Source organism: Puma concolor, chromosome F2 (genome assembly GCF_028749965.1).
Source record: "Puma concolor isolate L17-30 chromosome F2, mPumCon1.1.hap2, whole genome shotgun sequence".
NCBI lineage: Eukaryota > Metazoa > Chordata > Mammalia > Carnivora > Felidae > Puma > Puma concolor.
The window spans coordinates 39,703,927-39,729,304 of record NC_141684.1 but is presented as its reverse complement, the minus strand read 5'-3'; the positions used below and the strand labels follow the sequence as shown (position 1 = coordinate 39,729,304).

General features: G+C 37.1%; 1 protein-coding gene across 4 annotated transcripts in view; it reads left to right on the top strand.

The window, feature by feature from the left end:
- Positions 1-24,921, top strand: part of MTDH (metadherin) — a 56,019-nt gene extending 31,098 nt beyond the window's left edge. For 2 of the 4 annotated variants that reach the window (XM_086695246.1, XM_086695244.1), the window contains exons 7-12: positions 3,465-3,563; positions 9,731-9,855; positions 16,472-16,579; positions 19,673-19,813; positions 22,349-22,505; positions 23,180-24,921. In XM_086695246.1, coding sequence (XP_086551372.1) covers positions 3,465-3,563; positions 9,731-9,855; positions 16,472-16,579; positions 19,673-19,813; positions 22,349-22,505; positions 23,180-23,250 — 701 coding nt within the window. In that variant the 3' untranslated portion in view covers positions 23,251-24,921. Of the gene's footprint in view, positions 1-1,136; positions 1,227-3,464; positions 3,564-9,730; positions 9,856-16,471; positions 16,580-19,672; positions 19,814-22,348; positions 22,506-23,179 lie in introns of all 4 variants that reach the window. The other 2 variants (XM_086695243.1, XM_086695245.1) reach the window with 2 other exon arrangements.
- Positions 24,922-25,378: the final 457 nt, after the last annotated feature.

The window sequence follows — 25,378 nt, the reverse complement described above, 5'->3', positions numbered from 1 at the left end:
TTAGTGTTTAAGTAGGAAAAAAGACCTGTTTCTTCCTACATTATTTTTCCATCAGTTTCCATCAGTCTAGAAAGACTCCGGTTGACTAATGTCCCTAAGAAACAAACTTTAGATCGTTTACTGATAATTTTTCTCAAGCTCATTCTTCCTTTCTCCTGTACGATGTCCAGGAATTGTGTAGAAATATCAAAATTTGTTTGGAAGAAGTCATTCCCTAAATTCCCAGCCTCATTTCAACAATGAAGAAAGCATAAATGTCGATGCTGTAAAGCATCCTTTCATATTTAGCAAAAGATGGTAGTTTTATTGAGTAATGTTAAAAACCATGGCCTTACCAGATATTTGCAATTTACTTATAAAAGCTATGTAGCATTTTCATAATTAGGACATAAATTCGACGGTACTTAATGTTGCTACAGATAAAATTAAGCAGCAGATTAGAGTTCCCACCTAGATGGATTGGGACCTTTGTTGAAATTGAGAGGGAACTATATTAAATTGGGTTTGTAGTGAGTTACTAAGAAGAGACCGTTGTGACTGGCCTCAAGGAAGTGTATGTGCCTTAAAATACTCATTTATAGGTAAGAAATATCTTGAAAACGTTAAGGAAATAGTACAGTATAGTGGAATGAGTGTGGACTAGTTCAGACAGACCTATTTGGTGTGAATCCCATTCTGCCACATACTGGTTTTTATGGAAATTAGGTTAGTTCTTTAACTTGTATGAACCTCATATTTAAGTAGTTGTGAGGATTGGCTATAATGAATGTCAAGTACCAAGTTCAGTGCCTGACCCAAAGTTAAATAATAAGGTAGCTGGCTAAAGTGGAGAAAGGCATACATAGGCTTTGGAAATCAGCTTAAGTTTCAGTTATGGCTCAGCTGTTTTCTGGCTATCAGCAAGTCACTTAACTACTCTGAAATTTTGCCTAGCAGGGTTACCCTAAGGATTAGAAGTGGTTGATACGAAGTTTGGCAAATATAATAGACATTTAGTAAATGGTAGCTATTGCTATATTGTGGTCCTAATTACTAAGGTTATCTTTAAGATTGTTATCGTAGTTTAAATCTGTACATATCTTTCAACTTTTCTTTTGCAAATTGAAGGTTCCAAGTGACGTTCTTTATTTTAACAGCTGCTTGGTCTAGTGTGGATAGGGGAATGAATACCTCTGAACAGAATTCTGCTTCTTTTGCATCTCTCACACTTAACTCTGCTGTTTCTGGTATGTGAAAACAGTCTTTCATTTAGTTAACAAAAAAATTTCTGTTTAAATTCATTTTAGCTCTTGCTATTTGGAAAATAACCCAGAGTCAAGTGCTGCTATCAACATAAGTAATAGATATATAAAATAGCAGAGGCCTTAACAAAAGGGGGAGAAAGAAAGACCTAAATTTTTTCTGCAAGTGGTTCCTTTCTGTAGTGGAGATAGGAAGATTCTGTGACCTAACATAACTGAAAGTGCCTTGGCACACGGACAGGAACGCAAATAGAAGGCCTTCCTTCCCTTTAGGGTCACAATACTTTTCTGTTACTAGCATATTTCTGCCATGCTTCTACTTGCAGTTTGCCTTTTATTTCTGTTTGCCCTTTTATCTATTTTATTCATCATGAATTTTATAGCTAAGCCTTTCAGGTTATGTAGAACCTCACATAAGAACTCTACTTAGAGCATCTGTTGATGTAGAAAATACAGTATTACTAATAAACTGTTATCAATTCAGCAGTACTTAAGTGAATATGCCACTTATTAATCACTGTTATTAATCATGTAGAAGTCATATGTACCTAACAAATACCACATAAATATGGGAGGTGTTAAGTTTGTAGCATTTGGTTCACGTCAGACTTCATGGACCCAGTGTACTAATTATGTAGCTCCACAGTGTTTGAAGTCACTAGAATAGCCGTTCGTAGGTTTTTTTCCACAAAGGGCACAATAATATTTTAGGCTTTGTGGGCCATACTGTCTCTGTGGAACTACTTAATTCGACATTGTAGCAGGAAGGCAGCCGGAGAGGATGCATAAACAGATGACTGTCTGATTTTGAAATATTATTTTGATTTTTTTTCCCAGCCATTTGTAAATATAAAAACTGGTTTTGGCTCATGGGCCACACAAAAAAGTGAGTTTACCTTTGGCCCATGGGTCATAGTTTACCAACCTCTGGTCTCATAGACTGCATTTCAGTTCCAGAGATACAAATTAATTGCCTCTTTCATTTGATGACTTGGTGCAATGCAGATGCTATTCTCTTCATATATTCAGAGAAAGCAGCATTGGCGGCTAAAAAAATAGCAATAGTGTTACTTTAGTGCTTACTTTAGTAAGCAGTTAATATGCTAATTATATATGGATTTATAGGGCTATTCTACTTGTCAAAATTTATATTAAAAAGTATGTAACTTTGACTATATATCAAGCCATTACATTAAGAGTTATGGGCTGGTAAGTTAGAGGAAGGCTGCTAAGATAATCTATAACCAAGTGAAATGTGTAAGTTAGGAAGGACTTTCACAAGAGGACATGATTGTATGTAAGTCTTTTACACTAACAGGTTTTCTTAAGCATTTCTTTCTGTCAGTGGCTTTGAGTCCTAAGGGAGTATCAGAGTTTCCCAAGCTTTCCAGTACATATGGAAATTCTGATTGAGAAAGTCTGGGGTATAGATATCCCTGATAGATAACGAATTTATGGCTATAGAACAAGGGCTTTTCACCTGGCATCCATGAGTTTCTGAGCCCCCAAAATTATATGCAAAATTTTGTGTTATGTTCTGGGCAGTAGTCCGTCAGAGCTTTCATCAGATTGTAAGGACTCTGTGACCCCATTTTCTCCTTCCTCCCAAAAAAATGAAAACAGAAGAAATTCAGACGAAGGTAGACGCTTCTCTTTAAACACACCTGAACTTACCATGGTCTCTCGACCATCAGCACAACTCTCCTGCCTCTGACTTCTCTCTGCCTCGCCTCTCTAGGTAATCATCTAGGTCTTTAACTTTTCCTTAGGCATAGGTTCTAGCAAACCCAGACATTTTCTAGTTCTCTCCTTTGGGGCTCTCAGGATATAGGTGTGTACCCTTGAAACATTCAGGATTTCTGTTGTGCTTTATTATTTTTCATTGAGAACAAAAATAAAAGAACTTTTTTTGGATTTTTTTGAAATTTGTAGATACTCAGTTTGAAATACGTATTATAAAAGACAAAATACGTATTATAAAGACAAAATCTAGGGACAAAATGTAGTTCTAATCCGTGAATTAGATCAAGTGATTATCATGCTTAATCTGAAATTACCCTCAATTCTACTTTTACTTATCTTAACTCTTTCTAATGTCTGAATTTTTCCTTTTAGGGGAAGTAAAAAATAATTTAGTCTCCGTATGCAAAGTATAGAACTATTGTTATGAAACATCACTAGAAAATTCCATTTTTAATTTTATTGCATTCGTTTTCATTTAAGGGTCTACTGCTGAGCCAGTTTCTCATTCTACCACTTCTGATTATCAGTGGGATGCTAGCCGTAATCAACCCTATATCGATGATGAATGGTCTGGGTTAAGTATGTCCTTTTAAAAATTATGCTTTTGCTTTTGTTTTTGTTTTTTAGAATTTTCTTCCTAGCACCCTAAATTCATGCTTTTACGTTTTAATTTTAATCCTAATTTTCACCCCTTAGGTCATAGTAATATAATACCAAATGTGTACTACTTATAAGCTAATTACTCAATAACTGTAGAATTTAAATTCACTTTCTGTAATTGAGGCAGTATTTAAACATGACTTTCTTATAGTTGCTTTATAGTTTTTCTGTTTTTTTCTATTTTTTGTTTTAAATGAATGTTCTGTTTCTTAGTTTTAGCATAATAGAGTGAATATAATATGCAGGAATTGCTTTTAGTTTGTGAGGTATGCAAGTTTTGTATTAGAAAACTGTTTTCTTAGCCTGATTCCCAGTGGAAAGTTAAAGGCAAGAGTTCTAAAAAAAAAAGAGGAAGGGGAAAAAAATACAGTTTTTACGTTCAGAAAACTTATACCACCTTCATTTTTAAAAAATCCGAGATTTTTTTCCCCCCAGCACCTCAAACCTCAGAATATACTCCTTTCTCAAAAATTTTACAGCACATCCTTTTCTACTGTTTATTTAGCACTTTTATGTTACTTTGTGGACTTTTCCACCATGTGGCCAGTGTGAGAAAAAAATATTTTTTTGAGATTATGGTTTCTTTGAGTTGAACGAATGAAATGAAACAAACCCACTAGAAATGGGAACTCTCAATTACTCTTCCATCCTCAGTACTTAGTGCAGTGCTTTACATGCGGGTGTTCAGTAGTAGTGATGATAAGAAATGCAAACCCTTGACTATGTGCCAGGCCCTCACGTAAGTTTTGTATGTTTTGTTGAATGCTTATAACAGTTCTACCAAGTAGGTGTTTTTTTCCCCCACACTTTCCAGATGAAGAAACTGAGGCAAAGAAAAGTTATCTAACCTAGGTCACACAGTTAAGTGCAGGAGGTGGTAGTCTGGCTCCAGAGTTCAAGCTCTTACCCACCATATGGTACAGCCTTAGGGATGGTTGTAATCTCTAAGGTAAAATTTGCAACACAGTGGGACGCTTGGGTGGCTCTGTGGGTTAAGCATCCAACTTCAGCTCAGGTCATGATCTCCCGGTTCAGGAGTTCGAGCCCCACGTCAGGCTCTGTGCTGACAGCTCCAGAGCCCGGAGCCTGCTTCCGATTCTGTTTCTCTCTGCCTCTCTCCCACTCACACTATGTCTCTCTTTCAAGAATAAATACATATTAAAAAAAATTTTTATTTTAATTAAAAAACTTGCAACACAATACAAAAATTAGCCCATAGATTACTTAGTCTTTGTAGATGAGCTGAAGCACAGTTCTTACAGATCAAGGGAAGTGAGTTTGGAAAGGTAGGTTAGGCAGTGAAAAGTCTTGAGCTCCTGGCTAAAGACTAGGGATGTGGGGTTGGCATACTAGTTTAGAAGGTATTTCCTAGTTCTGGTCCTCACTTTAAAATGTAATACTTCCTGTGGCTCAGACTTACCTTGGAATCTAGATTAATTGAACTGTAAAATGGAACAAATAATCTTGCATACTACTTCTGTAGATTGTTGTGAGGTTTTAATGTGGTAATAAATGCACGTGAAAGCTTTTTGTAGATTATGGAGAAGAATGCTCAGCTAGGTACAGAATAGAAGTGAAGAGTGTTTATAGGAATGATTGTAGGAGAATAGTAGTGAAGAATCTGGGCAGCTCTGCGCTGAAGCTGAGGAAAACTGAGTCTTCCGGGTTCTGGGCTTCCCTACTTGGACAGAATGACTCCACTTTTATCTGTTTTAGAATTCTTGTAACGTGAAAAACACCATAGACTGCTAAAATAAAAGACTGAAGAAAAAGTGTGTATCCACGGAACTCTGTTGAAAGTAAAGAGTATCAAACACCGTCCATCTTTCCACACTGTCTCATTTGTTAGGCTGTTGGCAGTCTTTTTTTTTTTTTTTTTTTAATTTCTTTTTTTTTTTCTAACGTTTATTTATTTTTGAGACAGAGACAGAGCATGAACAGGGGAGGGTCAGAGAGAGAGGGAGAATCTGAAACAGGCTCCAGGCTCTGAGCTGTCAGCACAGAGCCTGACGCGGGGCTCGAACTCACGGACCGCGAAATCATGACCTGAGCCGAAGTCGGGCCCTGAACCGACTGAGCCACCCAGGCGCCCCATCAGTCTTTTAAGTCCCGAGTTACTCTTTAACCAACCTCATTTTCTCTGAATTTTATTTTTTGTTATCTTTAATGTGGCTGATTTTGGTATTCAGGGAAGTGAAGTATTCCTTCTAAATTTATAAAATGCATGATTTAATATTTGAGATTACTAATCCACAAAGTATGTATATACGTGTGTATATGTGTATGTATACACACACACACACTAGCTCTCCATTTAACAATGTGATGTGATTAATACGTTGACCTTCTTGTTTGAGGCATTGACCTCATCTGACAAGAAGGCAACATTTGGGTATAAAGTTAAGATGCTATAGTACAGAAGATAACATTTTTTTAAAGACTGATAATCTTGTAATTGATCGTAAAGGAACAGCCATCATCATAACCCCTGTAAAAAGTCAGATTATGAATTCACATCAGAGTATGAATGAATTTGCTGCAGCAAATAAAGGGGTTAAGAGCATGAACTTCAAGGACAGACTTCCTGGGTTTGCTCTTACACAGGTGCATAGTCATTCTGTGCTTCGGTTTCCTCATCTGTAAAAAGAGTAGCTCTTCTCCCACAGTTGAGAGAATTAAATGATAAAGTACATATATAGCATTTAGAACACTGCCTGAATATTCAGTAAATAGTAAGTGCTATGGTGCTGCTGATACTCTTCTTGGGGCAAAATTAGTCTATGCAGTGGGGCTAGTTAGTATTGTCTGAACACTAGAAAACGTCTTTCTAACATAGTTGTTTTATTAAAGTTAGTACTAAAGTAAGTTCTGGTCAGAAACAGCTGACAGCTGTTTTTTTACTGAGGTAAAATAGAGATTAGTTATGAGATGCTTAAACTTAAAACATTTTTCACACAAATTAAATAGATAAATTCTTTACCATTTTGAAAGGACACTAGTATGGCCCTTTGAAAAGATACTGGCAAACTGTGGGAGACTTTTGAGAAATGAGAAGTTACTCTATTATAAATGGAAAAAACTATACAATGAATGAAACCATACTACATCGTTTCCTTAAGGGAAAGAAATTTTATTAGCATATTAGGGCTCATGACTCTTAAGAATTATGTGTTGAGAGAGCGCCTGGGTGGCTCAGTCAGTTGAGCGTCCAGCGTCAACTCAGGTCATGATCTCACAGCTTGTGAGTTCGAGCCCCATGTCGTGCTCTGTGCTGGTAGCTCAGAGCCTGGAGCATGCTTAAGATTCTGTGTCTCCCACTCTCTCTCTCTGCCCCTCCCCTGCTCATGCTCTCTCTCTCTCAAATATAAATAAACATTAAAAAATAAAAAAGAATTATGTGTTGAGAAGTCTTCTGGTGACAGCTTTTATGTTTAGGTTATCTGTTGTTTTATATAGTAGTTTTATTTATTCCAGTTAATATTAAAAAAAAAAAAAAAACCTAACCTAAAATCAGTAAACTTGGAACAATCAACAGAAAGCTTTATAAAGCCAGTAGAGATTTGTGCTGCTGTTAATGTTCTTTAAGAAGTTAAATCATAGGCTACATTCATTCCCCAGACTTTCTGGTTATATAAGCCTTTAAAAAAATAATGTTACTAAATACTTTACGAGATTTTTACCCCTTATCTCCTCCCACCACCGTATTTATTAAGAAAATAGTTTGTTTATATGTTACTATGTTGCCCACTCACGTGTCTAGACTTTTTTTCTTTTAAAAGAAAATAAAGTTTCCTTTCTGACAAGAGGCCTTAGAGACTAGCTTATGAAGAGAAATTTTCCAGATCTGCATTTCTTATTTGTGAGGTTTAAGCAAAATCTGTGACATTCAAATCTCTTAACGGTGTTGCTAATGAATGCTTAATGTAAGATGAGCAGTTGGTTCGACATCTATATTTATAAAAATGATTTCCACATTAAGACATACCAGTGTATCTTATTGAGAGATTTATCAGGATTGTAAGAAATACATTTTTAGTTGTCTATGCCCGATAGCTTAGAAACTGACTTTCTATTGTTATGTCATCAGTGATACATAAACACTACACCTACCATTTATTGAGCATTTACTGCATTGCTGTGTACTACTTTAAATGTATCTACTATAATCTTCTCAGCACTCCTGTGAAGTTAGTATATAGCCCATTAAGATTATGAAATCTGACCCAAATCACATAGTTGTTAAGTGGTAGGGGCAGACCAATATTCAGATGTGAATCTGTTTGACTCTAAGGTCCATGCTCTTAACCCCTATGTTACTACTATGTAATACTGCCTCTGGATACCTGCTCCTGGTAGTAAATTTAAGAAGGATCTTCCTTTATTATAATATACTTCATACTTGTAATCAATTGTTCCGTGTTTTTCTTCCGCTAGGCTATAAATTCTTATGTTTTCAGTCTCCATCCTCTACTGTTTGAGCCCTCTTCTCCCTCTCCACACCCCCATGATAGAATCTTTCTTTCTGTACTTCATTGTCTCTTGTACTTACCTATCTTCACCTCTAAATAGATAAGACCAGGAACTCCATGTGGGGAGGAAGTATATTGTTCTCATTTTTCTATCTCTAGTACCTGCCCAGCTCAAGTTCTAGTACATAGTAAGTGCTTAATAAGGTGAAATTCCTGTAATTCCAGTGACAAGATATATCTGTTGTTAATGTATTATTTTCTTTAATCTCTTCTTCATATAAATTTGGTATCCTGTTTTACAGTTTTGTCTTTTTTTTTTTTTTTTTACTTTGAGCATTTTCCCAGATTATTATATTCTTCTAAAACATTGGTTTTAAAGCCTTCATGTGGTATCATAATACCTCCCCTTTAAACAAAAATAATGGAGTTCACATGAAAAAATAAGAATAGCAGAGAAAATAAGAATGCAGGCAGATTTGTCATTCTAGTTACTAACAGGTATTACAGAATCATATATGGCACCATTCCAGGAATATATCAGTGAAATAGGGTAGAAATTCTAGAAGCAGACTGAAGTGTATGTGAAAAAACTTACTAGTTAATAAAAGTAGCATTTGACATTAATGGGAAAAGATTGGATTTTTCATTGGAGCAATTATAGAATGACTAGTTAACCATTTAGAAATAAAGCTTAATATCTATCATCTTAAACCGCTGGGAATGAAACCTGGCTATAAGTAGTCATTGCAGAAGTAGATGTGGAAGCATTTATGAAATCCAGGGAGAGGGGCAAGAATTGACTTTGAGAGCTACTTAACCAGGATAAAGCCAAAGATTGTTTTTCCCTTTTTAGAATAAGCAAGGAAGTAAAATTCTCTGGAGTGAAAGAAAGGAATCTAGGAGTCTAGAATAAAAATTTATTCTTAAGAATAGACGATAGAAACCCTGAAAGTGACTTGGCCTGTTTTGAAATAATAAAAGTAGCATTGAATAATCTGGAAAATGTAAGAAGGTACAAGTTATTAAGTATTAAAGGAGGAAGAGGTTGTAGCCATTAAAAATCATAAAGTAATTATTTTTTTTAAAAAAAAAGAGGAAAGAAGACATTAAATATTCTGTCATGACTTGGTGAATTTCAAGAGGAATGTAGTCTTGAAAAGCTGCTAAAGGGCAGGAGACATGATGTAAAAGGACAGGTGGGAGTATAATTTTGGTACTGCTGTTAAAGATTGGTTACTTCCATACCCTAGAAAATAAATCAATTACAAAACTGTAATGACCAAGTCCCAAACCAAGTTAGACCTAAACAGTGAAAAGAGAGCAAAATTAGGAGTTAGGTAACAAAGGAATTAGGGGGAGTGGAATTAAACGGGTAATTCTTAAGTTTTCTGGGATTTTTTAGAAATTCCATTTAATTAGCCATATGATGTGCCTAGCAGAAGTTTGACAAAGGTTTTTACCATCATGTTACTGGGTTCTCTTCTAGCTCTAAAATATGCTTGAGAGGAAGAACAATAGTTTATAGTTACAACTTAGTTCAACATAAGGAACTTTAGTTTTTGCATTTTAGTTTTTGGCAGAAATGATAGATACCTAATTCGCACTGTTAAATTTTAGATGGTCTGTCTTCTGCTGATCCCAGCTCTGATTGGAATGCTCCAGCAGAAGAGTGGGGAAATTGGGTAGATGAAGAAAGAGCTTCACTTCTAAAGTCCCAGGAACCAATTCCTGATGATCAAAAAGTGAGTAAAGGCATTGGCGGGTATGTCTATTTCTCTGTGCACCCAACTATGTTAGAATTACTGGAGGGTACATTCTGTATCATAAACACATCCAGTGGTAGAATTGCTTCTGAGCCATTCTGATCATACTTGCTTTAATCATTGTGCCTGCATGCCTTCTCTATATCACTGTTTTTTCTTTCCACAAATTATTGAGGATTCTAATATGTGGAAAGCACTATTAGGCACTGATAAGAAAACACAGTTCTTTTCTCTTATCAGAATTACTATAATAGTTGATATATTATAACAGCAACTAAGTGTGTTTAGAGAAGAACAGAATGGTTGCCAATGAAAGAGTAAGGAAGGCTCATGACGAGAACACCACGAAAAAGGTGTCAAGGCGGGAAGATAGGTGAACAGTTTAGTGGAGAGGTAAACATTACACGTTTGTGGAATCCATTAATGACAGGATCTTCCCCTTGTAGGCCATATTCCTTAAAGAAAGGAACCATGAAGTTTTTATTTTTGTAGCTCTAGCAACATGCTTGGCACTCAGTAAATAAATGAATGATACATACCTTGCCACATTTTTATGAAATTCTATAAGTGATTAGAACCTACTGACAGCTTTTAAACTAGGGATAGCCTAACCATCACTAGGGTTAGGAAAGTTAGGCTGGATACAGGAGAAAGAGAAGAAGCTTGGGAAGCTATTTTGTACTATTTTGGGGTAAGTGTTAAAGAGGCAATTATATGAATTGGGTAGGAGATAATTAACTAAACTGAGAGCTTTGAAAAATAAATGGAAGTAATTTACAAGTCCTAAAGCTACTGATCAAACTTTGCAACTGGTTGGTTGTAGGAATAAGGTTGGAAAGTCCAGAGGCTCTGAAGGTAATAGGGTCATTCAACAAATTACTAATTGAACATCTGCCACGAGTCAGGTATTGTGCTAGTGGAGGAACAAGATAAAACACAGTTACTGCCTTCAAAGAGCCTACAGTCTAGTTAGGGAGGGGAGGAAGAAGACAGGCATATCAGCGGGTGAACGTAATGTTACAGTTTGTGCCAGGTATTACAGAAGCACTTGGAAGTTTTAGCAAAAGCATCCTAGAGGTGAAAGCAGAATGTGAAACAAAGAGTGGTCAGAAATTAAACTGGAGAAGAGAGGCATGGACCAGATGCTAAAAGTTCTTGAATGTCATTTAAAAACCTGGGTTTTATGCTATAAATAATGGAGGGATTTTAAGATGGAAGGATTCTACTGGCAGCCCGTGTAGAAAAAAAGGAGTAGAGGCATATGTGAATAAAGGTAGGAAGGCCAGGTTAGAGGTTGGTTAGTTAGTCCGGGACAGTAATGGTAAGAATGGTACACAGAGGGGTCCCATTGGCTCAGTCATTGGAGCTTGCGGCTCTTGATCTCGGGGTTGTAGGTTCAGACCCCATGTTGGGTGTAGAGATTACTTAAAAAAATAAAATCTTTAAAAAAAGAATGGCATACAGAATACAGGGCAGACTTAAAATAATAAATTGAAATAGGGGTGCCTGGGTGGTTCAGTCAGTGAAAGCATCTAACTCTTGATCTCAGCTCAAGTCATGATCTCAGGGTTGTGAGTGCAAGCCCTACATTGGGCTCCACGCTGAGCATGGAGCCTACTTAATAAAGAAATAGACTGATTGATTGAAATAAAATCCACAGGACATGTGATTAGAATTGAATGGAGAAAGAGTCATCGAAAGACTTCCAGGATTTTAGGTTGGGTAACTGGGAAGGAAGGTGGAAGTAGTGTTCCCAACAGAGAAGATACGGGAGCAAAAGCTGGTTGACTGGGGGAAAAGATGGTTGGTTCCATTTGGACTATGTTAAATACGAAGTGTTTTGTAGAAATGCCTAAGAGAAGTTGGTTTTATACCAGGTTAAAGTTTAGGGAGAAGGTCTGTGTTTGGAAGTTATAAGCATATGGTTGTTAAACATTTTGAGGGTGCATGAAATATCTAGGAAAAGTCTGTAGACCTGAAAAGCGCAGTGGGATGAATAGGAATCTGGGAAAGGGAAACTCCTCCAACTTTTAAGAAGAAACAAAAGCTCATGAAAGAGACTGAGAGAAGAGAGTTCTGGGTCACAAGAGGCTGAAGCATTTGCTGTCTGGTAATTAAGAGCAGTTTCATTAGAGGAGCGCCTGGGTGGCCTCAGTTGGTTGAGCATCCAACTTCAGCTCAGGTCACGATCACAGAGTTCGTGGGTTCAAGCCCCGTGCCAGTCTCTATGCTGACAGCTCAGAGACTGGAGCCTGCTTCAGATTCTGTGTCTCTCTCCCCCTCCCCAGCTCACACTCTGTGTGTGTCTCTCTCTGTCAAAAATAAACATTAAAAATAAAAGACCAGTTTCATTAGAAATCTTAGAATAGTAACCATATTGCAGTAAGTTGAGTAAATGAGGGTTAGAAAACAGTATGTTTTTTTAATGTGTTTTTTTAAAAAGTAAGTAAGGATAGGAATGGAGGGGAGGTAGTGGATGACAGTGAAACTCTAGTACCAGGAAGGGTTTTGTTGGAGGTTGTTTGTGCTTTCATGGTAAGAGAGATTTTAGTGCAGGGGTTGGTAAACTTTTTATTAAAGGTTCATACAGCAGTGTAAAAGCAACCACAGACAATTTGGAAATGAACTTTATTTACAAAAACTGGCATTGGGCTAGATTTGTGGTTTGTCAGCCCTTGCTTTACTGTAGATGCAAAGAGAAAGGGTCTAGAACAAAGTAAAAGTTACACATAAATAAGAGATTTGGCTAATAGAGTAAGATCCTGGCAGTAGAGGTGGGGGAACCTTAGGCATGAGTGGATTGTGGGTTGGCCTTTGATAAGATGGTAGTACCTCTGATCTTTAGAGACCAGAGAAAGGAAGAGGTAGTAATGGGATTTATTACTAAGTGTGTAAATAAATGTAGAGGGCGACAGTTAACAGGTAATATGAAAGTTGAGGGGGTTAGAGGGAGAAAGGGATGAATGGACAGAGCACAGAGGGTTTTTAGGGCAGTAAAACTACTCTGTATGACACTGTAATGGTGAATTCATGTCATAATACATTTTTTCCAAACCAGTAGAATGTGTAACACCAAGAGTGAACCCGAAGGTAACCTGTAGGGGCTTTGAGTAATGATAAGGCAGTGTAGGCTCCTCTATTGTAACAGATGTACCACTCTGGGGGGGGGGGGAGGGGGAGTATTGATAGTGGGGGGCTGTGCATGTGAGGTGGGGGGGAGTATATGGAAATCTCTATCTTCAGTTTTGCTGTGAACCTAAAATTGCTGTAAAAAATAAAGTCTATTAGGGAAAAAAGCTTCCTGGTAATAGTACCTTAACACATAGTAACCATTCTGATATTTGTTGAATGTTTAGTGAATGTACAATCAAAAATATATTTCTCGGGGGGCGCCTGGGTGGCTCAGTCGGTTGAGTGTCCGACTTCAGCTCAGGTCACGATCTGACGGTCCCTGAGTTCGAGCCCCACGTCAGGCTCTGGGTTGATGGCTCAGAGCCTGGAGCCTGCTTCCGATTCTGTGTCTCCCTCTCTCTCTGCCCCTCCCCCGTTCATGCTCTGTCTCTCTTTGTCTCAAAAATAAATAAATGTTAAAAAAAAAAAAATATATATATATATATATATATATATATATATATATATATATATATATATATATTTCTCGGGGCGCCTGGGTGGCTCAGTTGAGAAGTGTCTGACTTCAGCTCAGGTCATGATCTCACGGTTCGTGAGTTCGAGCCCTGCATCGGGCTCTGTGCTGACAGCTCAGAGCCTGGAGCCTGCTTCAGATTCTGTGTTTCCCTCTCTCTGCTCCTCCCCCACTCACACTCTGTCTCACTCTCAAAAATAAATAAACATTAAAAAAAAATTTAAAAATATATATATATATTTCTCTAACTGAAACTTCCTTGTGCCTTATCATCAGAATTACAGAGTAGAACCACTGAATGGAATGAAGACTATCATATATCATAGCAGTTCTTTTTTTGAGTGTATTCAGAGATCATCTTTCATATTTCTTAGTAAAAATGGGACACCATCTACATGCCCATCAGTTGAGGAATGGAGAACTAAAATGTGATAGGTCTGTACAGTTGCATATTAGATGTTAAAAATCAGTGAAATAAGGTACATTAATGTCAACATGAATAAAATCTCAAAAAACATGCTGAATGATGGAGGACAGGTTTACAGAAAGATACAATATGATACCGTTTGTGTAAATTTTGTGTGTGTGTAAACACACCTGAATTTATAAAAAACTTGATGGAATGGACATGAAAGAAGTTCATGGTAAATGGTTTACCCCTAGGGGAGGTAGTGTGGGAATGGGATCGGGAAGGGGGGTGTAAAGGAATTTTAAGTTTATCGGTAATGTCTTTTACTTGCAATTAGTCTAAAATAAATTTGTCAAAAGTTCTTTCATAGGAGTTAAAAATGGTATGGAGTTGGTTTCAGCCTTTTCCCCATAAACAAAAATAGTGTTTAGGCATGAGGAACTATATTTCCTTTATGGTTGGATTTTAATTGGCTAAGAAGCAGACTGCCCAGAGTCCTTGGGACCTGAATATCCTTCAGAGGATGCATTTTTTTGCACGTGGTGTTTTAATCACTGTGAGCTTCTGGTGAAAACTTCTGTGGAGGTTTCTCCACAGCTGGCAACCAACTTGGACTGAAAATCTCTTAGCTAAGTTTGTATAGGGTTTTGTTTTTCCATTTGCTAGTAATTTCTGTGAACTATTTGGTGGTTCATGAGACCTCCATAATCATCCTAATGACTGTGCTGCTGAGCAGACAAATAGTAGTCACCCCATCATCTCGTCCTGTAAGGGTAGGCTAGGAATCTTGGCTTTCATCTGTGCAGAAGACACAAAAAGCACTTTTTCATAGAAAAGTCAACTTCATGGTATGTTTGAAAGGATCTTATGGATACCAATTTAACAGTTCTAATTCACTATTTTAATCATGCAGAATGTTGTTTTCAGTGACATTCCAGCTCAGATTCAATTTTTTTAAATGTTCATTTTTGAGCGAGAACGCTAGTGGGGGAAGGGCAGAGAGAGAAGACGGCAGAGAATCCAAAGTAGGCTTCACGCTATCAGTGCAAAGCCCAACGTAGGGCTCGCAAATCTGGAGATCATGACCTGAGCCAAAGTCTGACACGTAACTGACTGAGCCACCCAGGCACCACTCAAAATCGATTTTTTAAATTAAATCTTTAATTTTGAGGTAACTGTAGAGTGACAAGCACTTGTGAGAAATGATACAGAGAAATCCTCTGTACTCTTTACCCAGTGTCCCCCAGTGATAACATCTTGGAAAACTATAATACAGTATCACAACTAGGATATTGGCATTAATGCAATTAAGATACAGAACATTTCCATTCTGTAAGGATCCCTCATGTTTCCCTTTTTTTATAGCCACCCTTTCTTCCTTCCTGTCACCACCCCCTTGTAACCCCTGGCAACCAGTAATCTGTTTCCATCTCTATAATTTTGTCATTTCAAGAATGTTCTAGGAATAGAATAATATAGCATGCAGCCTTTTTGTACTGTTGGGGTTTTTTTCACCGAGCATAATTCTCTAGAGACTCATCCAGATTGTTACGTATCATTACTTGGTTCTTTTACTTCTTAGTAGTCATAGTCTGGATATGCCCCAGGTTGTTTAACTGTTTTCCTATTGAAGGACATTAGGATTGTTCTTCTCTTGGCACTGTTGTGAATAAAGCTGCTATTATGCATTCGTGTACAGGCTTTTGTGTGAACATAAGTGTTCCTTTTTCTAGGATAAATGTCCAGGAGTATAATCCTGGGTTGTATGGTAGTTGCATATTTAATATATTAAGAGATTGCCGAACTATTTTCCAGAGTGGCTGTATCACTTTACGTTCCCGCCTACAATGAATGCGTGATCATATTTCTCTCCATCCTTGCCAGCGGTTGCTGCCATCACTGTTTTTTATTTTAGCTATTCTGATAGGAATGTAGTGAACTCATTTTGGCTTTAATTTGCATTTCCCTAATAGCTGATGATGTTGAACATCTTTCCATGTGCTTCTTTGCCATCTGTATGTCCTCTTTCATGAAATGTCTGTTCATATTTTTTGCACATTTTCTAATTGGAGTATTTACTATTGAATTTTCTTTATATACTCTTAGATACAAATCCTTTGTTGGATATGTGGTTTGCAAATATTTTCTCCTACTCTGGAGCTTGTCTTTCTCTTAGCAGAGTCAAATTCATTTTTATTGCACATAGTGCTGCATTTAAACTCTGAAACAAAACAGAATTACCTATCCAGTGAGTTTTAAAAACCAAGGTTTGCACAGCCCTCTAATTTGTCTTGCAGTGAGTGATGAAAGATGTAAAAAAAACAAAAAGTGGTCTGTCGTAGACAATAGAAGAATGAAGTTCTCTTTACTTTGTTCTTTTCTAATACATAATTTTAGATCCATTTTATTACTCCTTACTAATTCTTGCTTAGAATTTACGAGATAAAGACTGAGCCTAATGAATGAGATTATGCCATAATTTCTGAATAATGAAAACTTAACCAATTGGTTCACTTTAATACTTTTGCTTTTAACATCAGGTTTCAGATGATGACAAGGAAAAGGGAGAGGGAGCTCTTCCAACTGGGAAATCTAAAAAGAAAAAAAAGAAAAAGAAGAAGCAAGGTGACGAGAACTCTCCTGCACAGGTAGGGCATCAAAACAACAGATGTGACTCATAAAGCACCTACTGCCAAAATGTGAAAAGAACATGCAGATCCAAACTATATGTAGAGATAAAAGACACAATATGAGCTCTCGGGTTTACTTGCAAAGTATTCGAAAAGTCACAATCTTTTAAAGATCTTATAAAGATCTTATATATCCTACCGTAATAAAACTGTATTGTTCTGAAAAAATCGTACCAAAGGGGGGAAAAATCATACCAAAGGTGTAAACCCAAGGTAAATAAATTAAATTAGATGCATTTTGGTTTATATTAGGGTGGAATGGAAAAGGAGATGCAGTGTTGCTCACAGACAGAAACTTCTTTTGAGTAACTGGGATTCAGCAAATTAGAATTTTAACACAGTTATGGGGCGCCTGGGTGGCTTGGTTGGTTGAGCATCCAGCTTTTGGTTTCGCTCAGGTCATGATCTCAAAGTCTGTGAGTTCGAGCCCCGTGTCGGGCTCTGCACTGACAGCACGGAGCCTGCTTGGATTCTCTCTCCCGTTCTCTCTGCCTCTCCCCTGCTTCTGCTCTCTCTCTCTCTCTTAAAATAAATAAACTTTTAAAAAAAAGCATATACAATTTTTAAAAAAGGAATTTTAGCACAGAACAATTGGGCAGAACCTTACCCTGCGTTTGCACCCAGTTTCACTTAGTCCCTTTTCGTTTGGCTTCTAACAGAAACTTTCTATTTATGTCACCCCTACATTTTCCTTCTTCATTGGTCTTTCCTATTTGGGTAAAATGTTTAGATTATAATATAGATGAAAACAAAGTTCTTATAATTTCAAACACACTAGGTTACTAGAAGTCTGCATGGGTTTCTCTTTGAAAGTTCCATCACCATTACCTTACAACTTAGAAAATCTTGGGGCGCCTGGGTGGCGCAGTCGGTTAAGCGTCCGACTTCAGCCAGGTCACGATCTCGCGGTCCGTGAGTTCGAGCCCCGCGTCAGGCTCTGGGCTGATGGCTCAGAGCCTGGAGCCTGTTTCCGATTCTGTGTCTCCCTTTCTCTCTGCCCCTCCCCCGTTCATGCTCTGTCTCTCTCTGTCCCAAAAATAAATAAACGTTTGAAAAAAAAAAAAAAATTTTAGAAAATCTTGTTCCTTACTTACAACCTTGTGACTAATTGTTTTTATTCCTTTAAATGTAGGAGATAGCCAGAGTTTCTGGAAGATAGCCTACAAAGAATTTTCCTGTTTATTGTTCTCTTTGGGGAAAGTTGCTGCATGGGTTTTTAAGGAATTACGGGTTTGGTAATTTTTGTTGAGGGAAACGTGACCTGTTATAAATGACCCCAATCTGTTTTCAGTATTCGTTTTTTCTCACTAGTAAAGTTAACGTGACTGAGATCAGTGGATATGAAAAACTAATAGGAGTGCTTCTCTTAGCTGAGCTAGTTGATGAGAAATGTTATTGACAGTTACCTTTTGTTAGTGATACTGTCTGAAATCTATTTAGCCAAACTTTTCTTAGATTTCTGTGATTTCTAGGATAGCCTTTACTTAGCCTGTTTTTTTCTCTTTTGTGGATTAGGTGACTTCCTTTTAAAAGAAGTTTTGTGGGATAGATGTAATCTGTAAATTTCAGTTTACTGGTTAAAGGTCATGAACTTGTGAACATTATTTTGGTATTCTGATACTCCTTTTTCAAATGTTTGATCTGTTTTCAAATACAGTGAGAAGTAAGTATACAGGCTTTTGAGTCAGATCTGTACTCACATTTCAGTTTTGCCTTACTACTTGTTTTTGTTTGTTTGACTTTGCACACGTGACTTAACTGCATAGCTGCTTTGAGAATTAAATGAGCTATCCATAAAATTCTGTGTCAGGTACATAGTGTATAGCATCCTATCCGTAATACATTTTGGAATTTGTTCTTTTTAATTGTGGGTATGTGGTTGGCGGGCTTCTTTACCGTTAGTTATAGTGCAGCTTAGGATGGAAGTAACTTATGTCTTCACGTTAATTTTGCACAGATGGCAAATCTTACACACATACCCAAAGCTACTCATTCAATTTAAATTCACAATAAAATTTTGAATTATTGTCTAAACTCAACTACCATCCTGAACAAGTTTTATAAAATAATCAATATTGGAAGAAGACTTTCAAGATCATCCTAGCCAGGTGTTCATATGTATGTGTTGGCTAAAGAACAATACAATTAACAACGATGGTCCTATTTAACATATTCAAGTTATATTTATTTCACATATCTAAGCATGTAATGTGCTGTAGAAGTATTTTTTGAAACTTTTTTAAAGTCCAAAGGCCTAAGAATAGAAATGTTAAAGCTTAGGTAGGACCTTAGAAATTATCTAGGCACATTTCATTTTATAGTTGAGGAAGCTAAAGGGAAACTAAATGATTTGTCCTTGACATTGCGCAGGCAGACTGCAGCAGGCCAGAACTGAACTGTCCTTTCTACTAGGTAAGCCTAACTTACCTACAGAATGCACTGAGGTACAAATATTTTGTTCCTTGAAGAAGTCATTAAGTGAAATGTTATTTCTAAAGTATACTTAGTTCAAGTATCACCTGATTAACTGTGCTTTTTTAAAAGAAAAAATTTCTAGTTTATTTTGTTTGAATTGGTTTAGTAAATTAGAATGGTTTGCATTTGAAGATGGGAGTGTATTGTTTTTTAATTCACAGTTGATTTAAGTCCCTGGAGAAAGCAGGGATGATGACTGTTCCAAATGTACCTGTGTATTTTAAATCTTTGAATGATTGTTTTAAAAATTGTTTTAATGTTTGTTTATTTTTGAGAGAGGGAGACACAGAATCCAAAGCAGGCTCCAGGCTCCAAGCTGTTGGCACAGAGCCCGACTCAGGGCTCGAACCTGTGAACCGTGATGTCACGACCTGAGCTGGAGTGGGATGCTTAACTGACTGAGCCACCCAAGCACCCGAATGATTGTTTTTATATGTTCTGTTAAGCCATTTGGACAGTTACTGACGTGAAATTATTTTCTTGGAATATCTTTTGGACATTAATAGCACCAACCAAGTAGATTTTTAATTAGTAAAGAAGTGATTCATATCATCTAATGACTACTCTTCTCTGTAGGACACGGAAGAATTAGAAAAAGAGATTAGAGAAGAGCTTCCAGTGAATACCTCTAAAGTCCGTCCAAAACAGGAAAAAGCTTTTTCTTTGAAGACCATAAGCACTAGTGATCCAGCTGAAGCACTCATCAAAAATAGCCAGGTAAGTTTTTTAATATTTAAGGAGTAAAATTTTGATGACTTGAAAATTGTGCCATAACTCATATTTTATCAAAGTACTGAGTGCTAAGCATTACTAATCACTATTTTAAAGTGCTAAGCATTTTAAAGACACTAATTTAGCCCTTAAAACAACCTTCCAGAAAGCTGAGATCTATTATATAAATGAGGTTGGAGAAGTTAAATAACTTGTCCCAAGTCTCAGAACTATCAGTGGTGAGACCAGAACCACTGGACTGTATTTTCTCCTGTTAAGTATCTAGACATACAAGGGATAGATTGCTAGAGAAAATGCAGCTGGTTGCATTTCCATAAAAGCCAGTGCATAATATATAATAGGACTGTGATCCAACCTCTCAAAATGGGACATTTATGTACATTTTGGGGACAGATTCTTGAAATATGTGCTATTGGTAGAAAATTTTGAGGTGTCAGAAAGGACCATTTTATAAAAGGTCTAAGCCAGTGACATAAAGATTATAGCTTTTTAAAATCTTGTTTCTCTGGGTGCCTGGGTGGCTTAGTCAGTTGAGTGTCCGACTTCGGTTCAGGTCATGATCTTGCAGTTCATGGGTTCGAGCCCCACATCGGGCTCTGGGCTGACAGCTCGGAGCCTTGAGCCTGCTTCGGATTCTGTGTCTCCCTCTGCCCCTCCCTTGCTCACGCTCTGTCTTTCTCTCAAAACTAAAGAAACATTTAAGAAAAATTTTAATCTGATTTCTCATAAGGTAAGTTATATACAAATATATGAAATCGTATACTGGAGTTTCATGGTTCATTTATATAGACATTCAAAAAACTTGTTGAGAACCTACTATGGGCCACACGCTATTTCAAAGGCTATATATCAAAGAACAAAACATAAAAATCTCTGCCTTTGTGGCACCTGGGTGACTCAGTCAGTAGAACATCCAACTCTTGTTCTCAGGGTCGTGAGTTCAAGCCCCACATTGGGCATGGAGCCTACTTTAAAAAAAAAAACAAAAAAACAATCTCAGCCTTTGTGGAACATACATATTTAATGAAACAACTTTAGACAACCTGAGTTACAGGAATGCCTGGCTGGCTCAGTTGGTAGAGCATGTGACTCTTGATGTCAAGGTTGTAGGTATAGAGATTACTTAAACATAAAATCCTTTAAAAAAAAAAAAGAAAAAAAGAAAAAAAGAACCTGTGTTACCACTAAAAGAAATAATTTGTAACAGTCTTGTACTAAAATAAAATCTTAACCATACTTCCTGTTTGGATTTTAATTCCCTAAGAGGAAAATTCCCTTTTGAGATGAAAGGCTGCAATCTCAGTACATGCGTAGGTTTAATAATAGGGTTGCAGAAGGTCATTTGACATTTTGATGTTGTAGTTGTTAGAAAGTCATTTTCAGAAGCCATCTTGTAAAGACTATTTGAGTCCCTCTGTGACTTAACATAGATTAAGTGAGAGAATAAAGGGGAGAATACTGGAAATAAGTACTAAAACTTTTGGGTATGAAGTAAATAGAACATTAAGAAAGCTGAACCAACCAAGACAAATGCAGCTTCAGATACCTAAAATAGAAGAAAGGGATCCTAGTAATTTCTGGGGTACACACAGCTTCCTCTTGTTTCCTTTTCCACTGAGCTTTCTTACACCCAGAGAGCCTGGAAGAATGAGAGGCAAGAGAAACATAGTGATGTTTCTTACCCTTGTTCCGATATTCAGAGTCAGGATTTGTAAGCAAAGCTAAAGGGTGACTTGACCTCCTGCTGTTCCAGCCTCCAGGCGCTCCAAATACTTCCTCTCCTGACCGTCCATTAACAGTTAGGCCTCACTGAGGCAAATCAGTTAATTTGCCTCCTTTCTGCTTCCAGGCTGGAGAGGAGAAGCAAGGCAGTAAGAGTCTAGGCCCTCAACATTATGATTTCACTGCCAGAATGGATAAAACTCTGAAGATTTGAACATGAGTTTTACTACTTACTTTCATGGAGAAGGACTAGTAGTCCTAGTCTGCTAGTGTTTTAGGCTAGCATAGACTGCATAGGCTGTCTTTGCCCTTGCATGGGAAACAAGCTGTTGCTGCTCTGTTTGAGTAACCCTTACATCTCCAGAAGCAGAGAAGGGGGTGGTATCACCTACTGGGAGTTCAGAAAGGAGCTATTTTCTTTGTCTTTCACATGAAAAAGTTTCAAGGAGTTGAGAGTTGGTGAGAAGTGGACAAACCATTGAATCACTGAAACATCAAATCGTCCTATTTCTAATGAACAGGAAAATATAAAAGTTCATGAAAATGGAATTATTCGCTCCTACTTGAGATTCAGTAAACATCTTGTAATTCTGTGCTTTTCATCCCTTTTTATCTCCACCTCTATTCATGGATGTTGTAGGTAAACATTTATTTGGTTATGCCACTAGAGGGCACGCACGAGTTGTAGCCCTTCTGCTAGTAAATTCTTTGGAAATCATTTTAGTATTTACTTGCTCCTCAGCAGCCTCTTGGTATTACTTTGATATTTAATTTTATATTAATTTTATTCCAAAATAGCCTATCAAGACTCTTCCACCTGCTGTTTCTACCGAGCCATCTGTTATTTTATCAAAAAGTGATTCTGACAAAAGCTCTTCCCAAGTGCCACCGATGCTACAAGAAACAGATAAATCCAAGTCAAATACTAAGCAAAATAGTGTGCCTCCTTCACAGAGTAAGTAATTCTCCTTTTTAGTTCTTTTGTATGTTTTCTGTACTGTTTATATAAAAGTTAATTTCTTAGAAGTCTGAAATATTTAGACTTCTAATCTTGGAAGTCTGATAGAGATTAATAGAGCAGCCCTTCCTTCCTTTGCACAGGCTAGATTCCTTGGCATCTTGTGGACCTCAGTCAGTTATGAGGGTCAAGAGGCTGAAATCACCCCAGGAGAGACTGGGTGTCCAGGGACATAGACAGCGGAGGGCTTGAGACATGCCCTTGTCCATCTGGTCCTTCCCTTTTTCTGTGCACATGTTCTTGGGACTGCTGTGAATTGTCCTGTGCCTTCTGTCCCCTTTTCCTCCCTTTAGCTACCTTCAGTATCCATTTTGCCCATTTTCACTTTCATTACTTAGATGGGTAATGCCATGTTAAATGATGGGTTTTCTAGATCAAAACCGGTGCAGTACTTTTCATGTGATTAAACAAAATAATACATTGGCATTCAAAGGAAAAGGGGAAGGTAGCCATAGAATAACCTAAAAACATGTGACTGGGACTTGAGAAGTTACACATAAAGGTTGAAGAGTCATTAGTGGATTTCAAAGCATGTTTTCATTGATGGTACTTGATATTTTTGAGACATAACAGTATTTTCTCCTGTTTTTTCTTTCTTTTTTTCCTCTTAGCCAAGTCTGAAACTAGCTGGGAATCTCCCAAACAAATAAAAAAGAAGAAAAAAGCCAGACGGGAAACGTGAATATATTTTTCCTGCATTGGACATGTGTTTGTAAACACTGTCTGGAAGATTATGCTGTTTATGCAATAATTTGTGAACATGTACAGAGTTTTATATAAATTTAAACCAATTTTTAAAACAAAACTGTGAAAACAACCACCATAAAAATGGAATCAAAGGAAAGTTAATTTATGAAATTAAGAGGTCAGCAGAATATACTACAGTGCTGGAAGACACTTGGGGAAAGTCTTTTCAATTGAACAAGAACGATCTTAATTTAAGAATATTACCCTGGTTTTACAGCAGTGCCCTGTTTACAACAGATTGTGCCCTGTCTCATCTGCAGCTGAGGAATAAAGGATTCTGATTAGAAAGAGGGTTGCCTACAAATTGGTAGGCGGCCTCTTGGATCTTATGCACGGAACTTAAAACCATTTGAATCTGTTTTATGCTTAAATCAAAGTGCTTTGATCAAATGCATAATCTGCCATATCTTTACATATATGTTGGTAGCAATTTGTATTAAAGGAATCACAAGTGCAAATAAAAGGTCATTTATCATTTGTTAACTAAACTCATGGTTTAGTTTACAATTTTTAAAAAGTTCTTAATTAAAACATTGAACATGCAGTTGATGCTTGTATGGCTTATGAAGTTATTTTTGATAGTCTTACATTATTACTTGAATTGTTCAAAGTTCAGTATATTTTAAATTAAGAAAGGTAAACTATATGTATTTGTTTTATACTTTTAAGGCTCAGACTCACAAATAATGCTCTTGTTTAGGATTTGAAAACTTCTAGGCAAAGTCCGACTTAACGTTTTCCCCTTTCCTTAGCAGTTACTTTTTCCCAACGTCCGCTCTTCTTCATTGCTAATCCATTTCCGATGTTAGAAGTGAAATCTTTCACGAATTAGTTATGCAGACAGAACTTTGAGTATATGATGGAAAATGAAAAACTAGAGTCAGACAGCTTTAATTGACATTGTCAAGACCTCCAGTTATCAGGAATACATTTTTTTACTGCCTTAACCTATAGTACGTAGAATATGCATCAATTTCTTGAGGGAGATTCGTGTTTTTATAAGAATTTTCATGTAATTATTGCAATTGTGGTCAAACAAGGAACGTTTTCTGCTTGAAACTATTGATTTAAATGACGTGTGAGATGCTTCACCATTTTCAGGCACTGTGTAATTCTCTTGTAATAAACTGGCAGGCATCTTTGTACCTATAAATAGTGCATGCTCAGCCATGTACACTGTAAATAGCCTTTACCAAACGTGTTTGACAAGGACCATAATTAACATCACTTAGTGAGTTGTGATAAAGAAAAAAAAGCCATGATTTATTTGATGTGATTGGCTCGTTTTTATGTGGCGCCAAGAACGAAACTGTTTAACAGCGTAACCAATGGTACCGATCTGTCCATCCAATCTTGTCTTTATTATATCTGATTGTGCTTTGATAGTATTGCATTGTCATACTGGGAAAGCTAAAGAAACAAAATGGTTTTAGTTTTGCTGAAGACTGGCCTTATTAATGGACAGCTTTCCTAACAAGCGGTTATTAACTTTTATCAGGTGTTAACATCTGTTTCAGGAACATGGCAGTATGTTTACATGTCAGAAGTTTTGTTTAATTCTATGATATTTCTAAATTGATTTGTTTAAATAAATTCAGCAAATGGATAGCATTGTTTTTATTTGCTTCAACACTGGGGTAAGTAAGCTAAACTGCCAGGAGTTTGTTTCTTCAAATGACTTTATTCTGTTAGCTTTACATAGAAGTCTCCTCAATAGATCCAAGGACTCCTAAGTTGCCAGCACTTTGTAAAGGTGTCACAGGAGAGAATTTGAGAAGGGGTCTGTATAATTTTAGAATGTGCCAAAAGATCTGTGCTCAGAAAACTCAGTTGAACTCTCTCAACTCTACCTCACCATTTCTTTGTCTTAGAATTTTGTCAGCCATGTCCAATGTTGGACTTTATTTCTCCAGCTTAGTATCTTCTGTACGACCCCCCACGGTGGGTGTTTGAGACCCTGACTTTTGAGGAGAGTTGTAGTACATTGCTAAGCAGGTGGGGCCAGCGTGGAGATGCCTCTGTCTCTTCTCTCTAGCTCAAGAGCCAGTACATGGATTTTATGT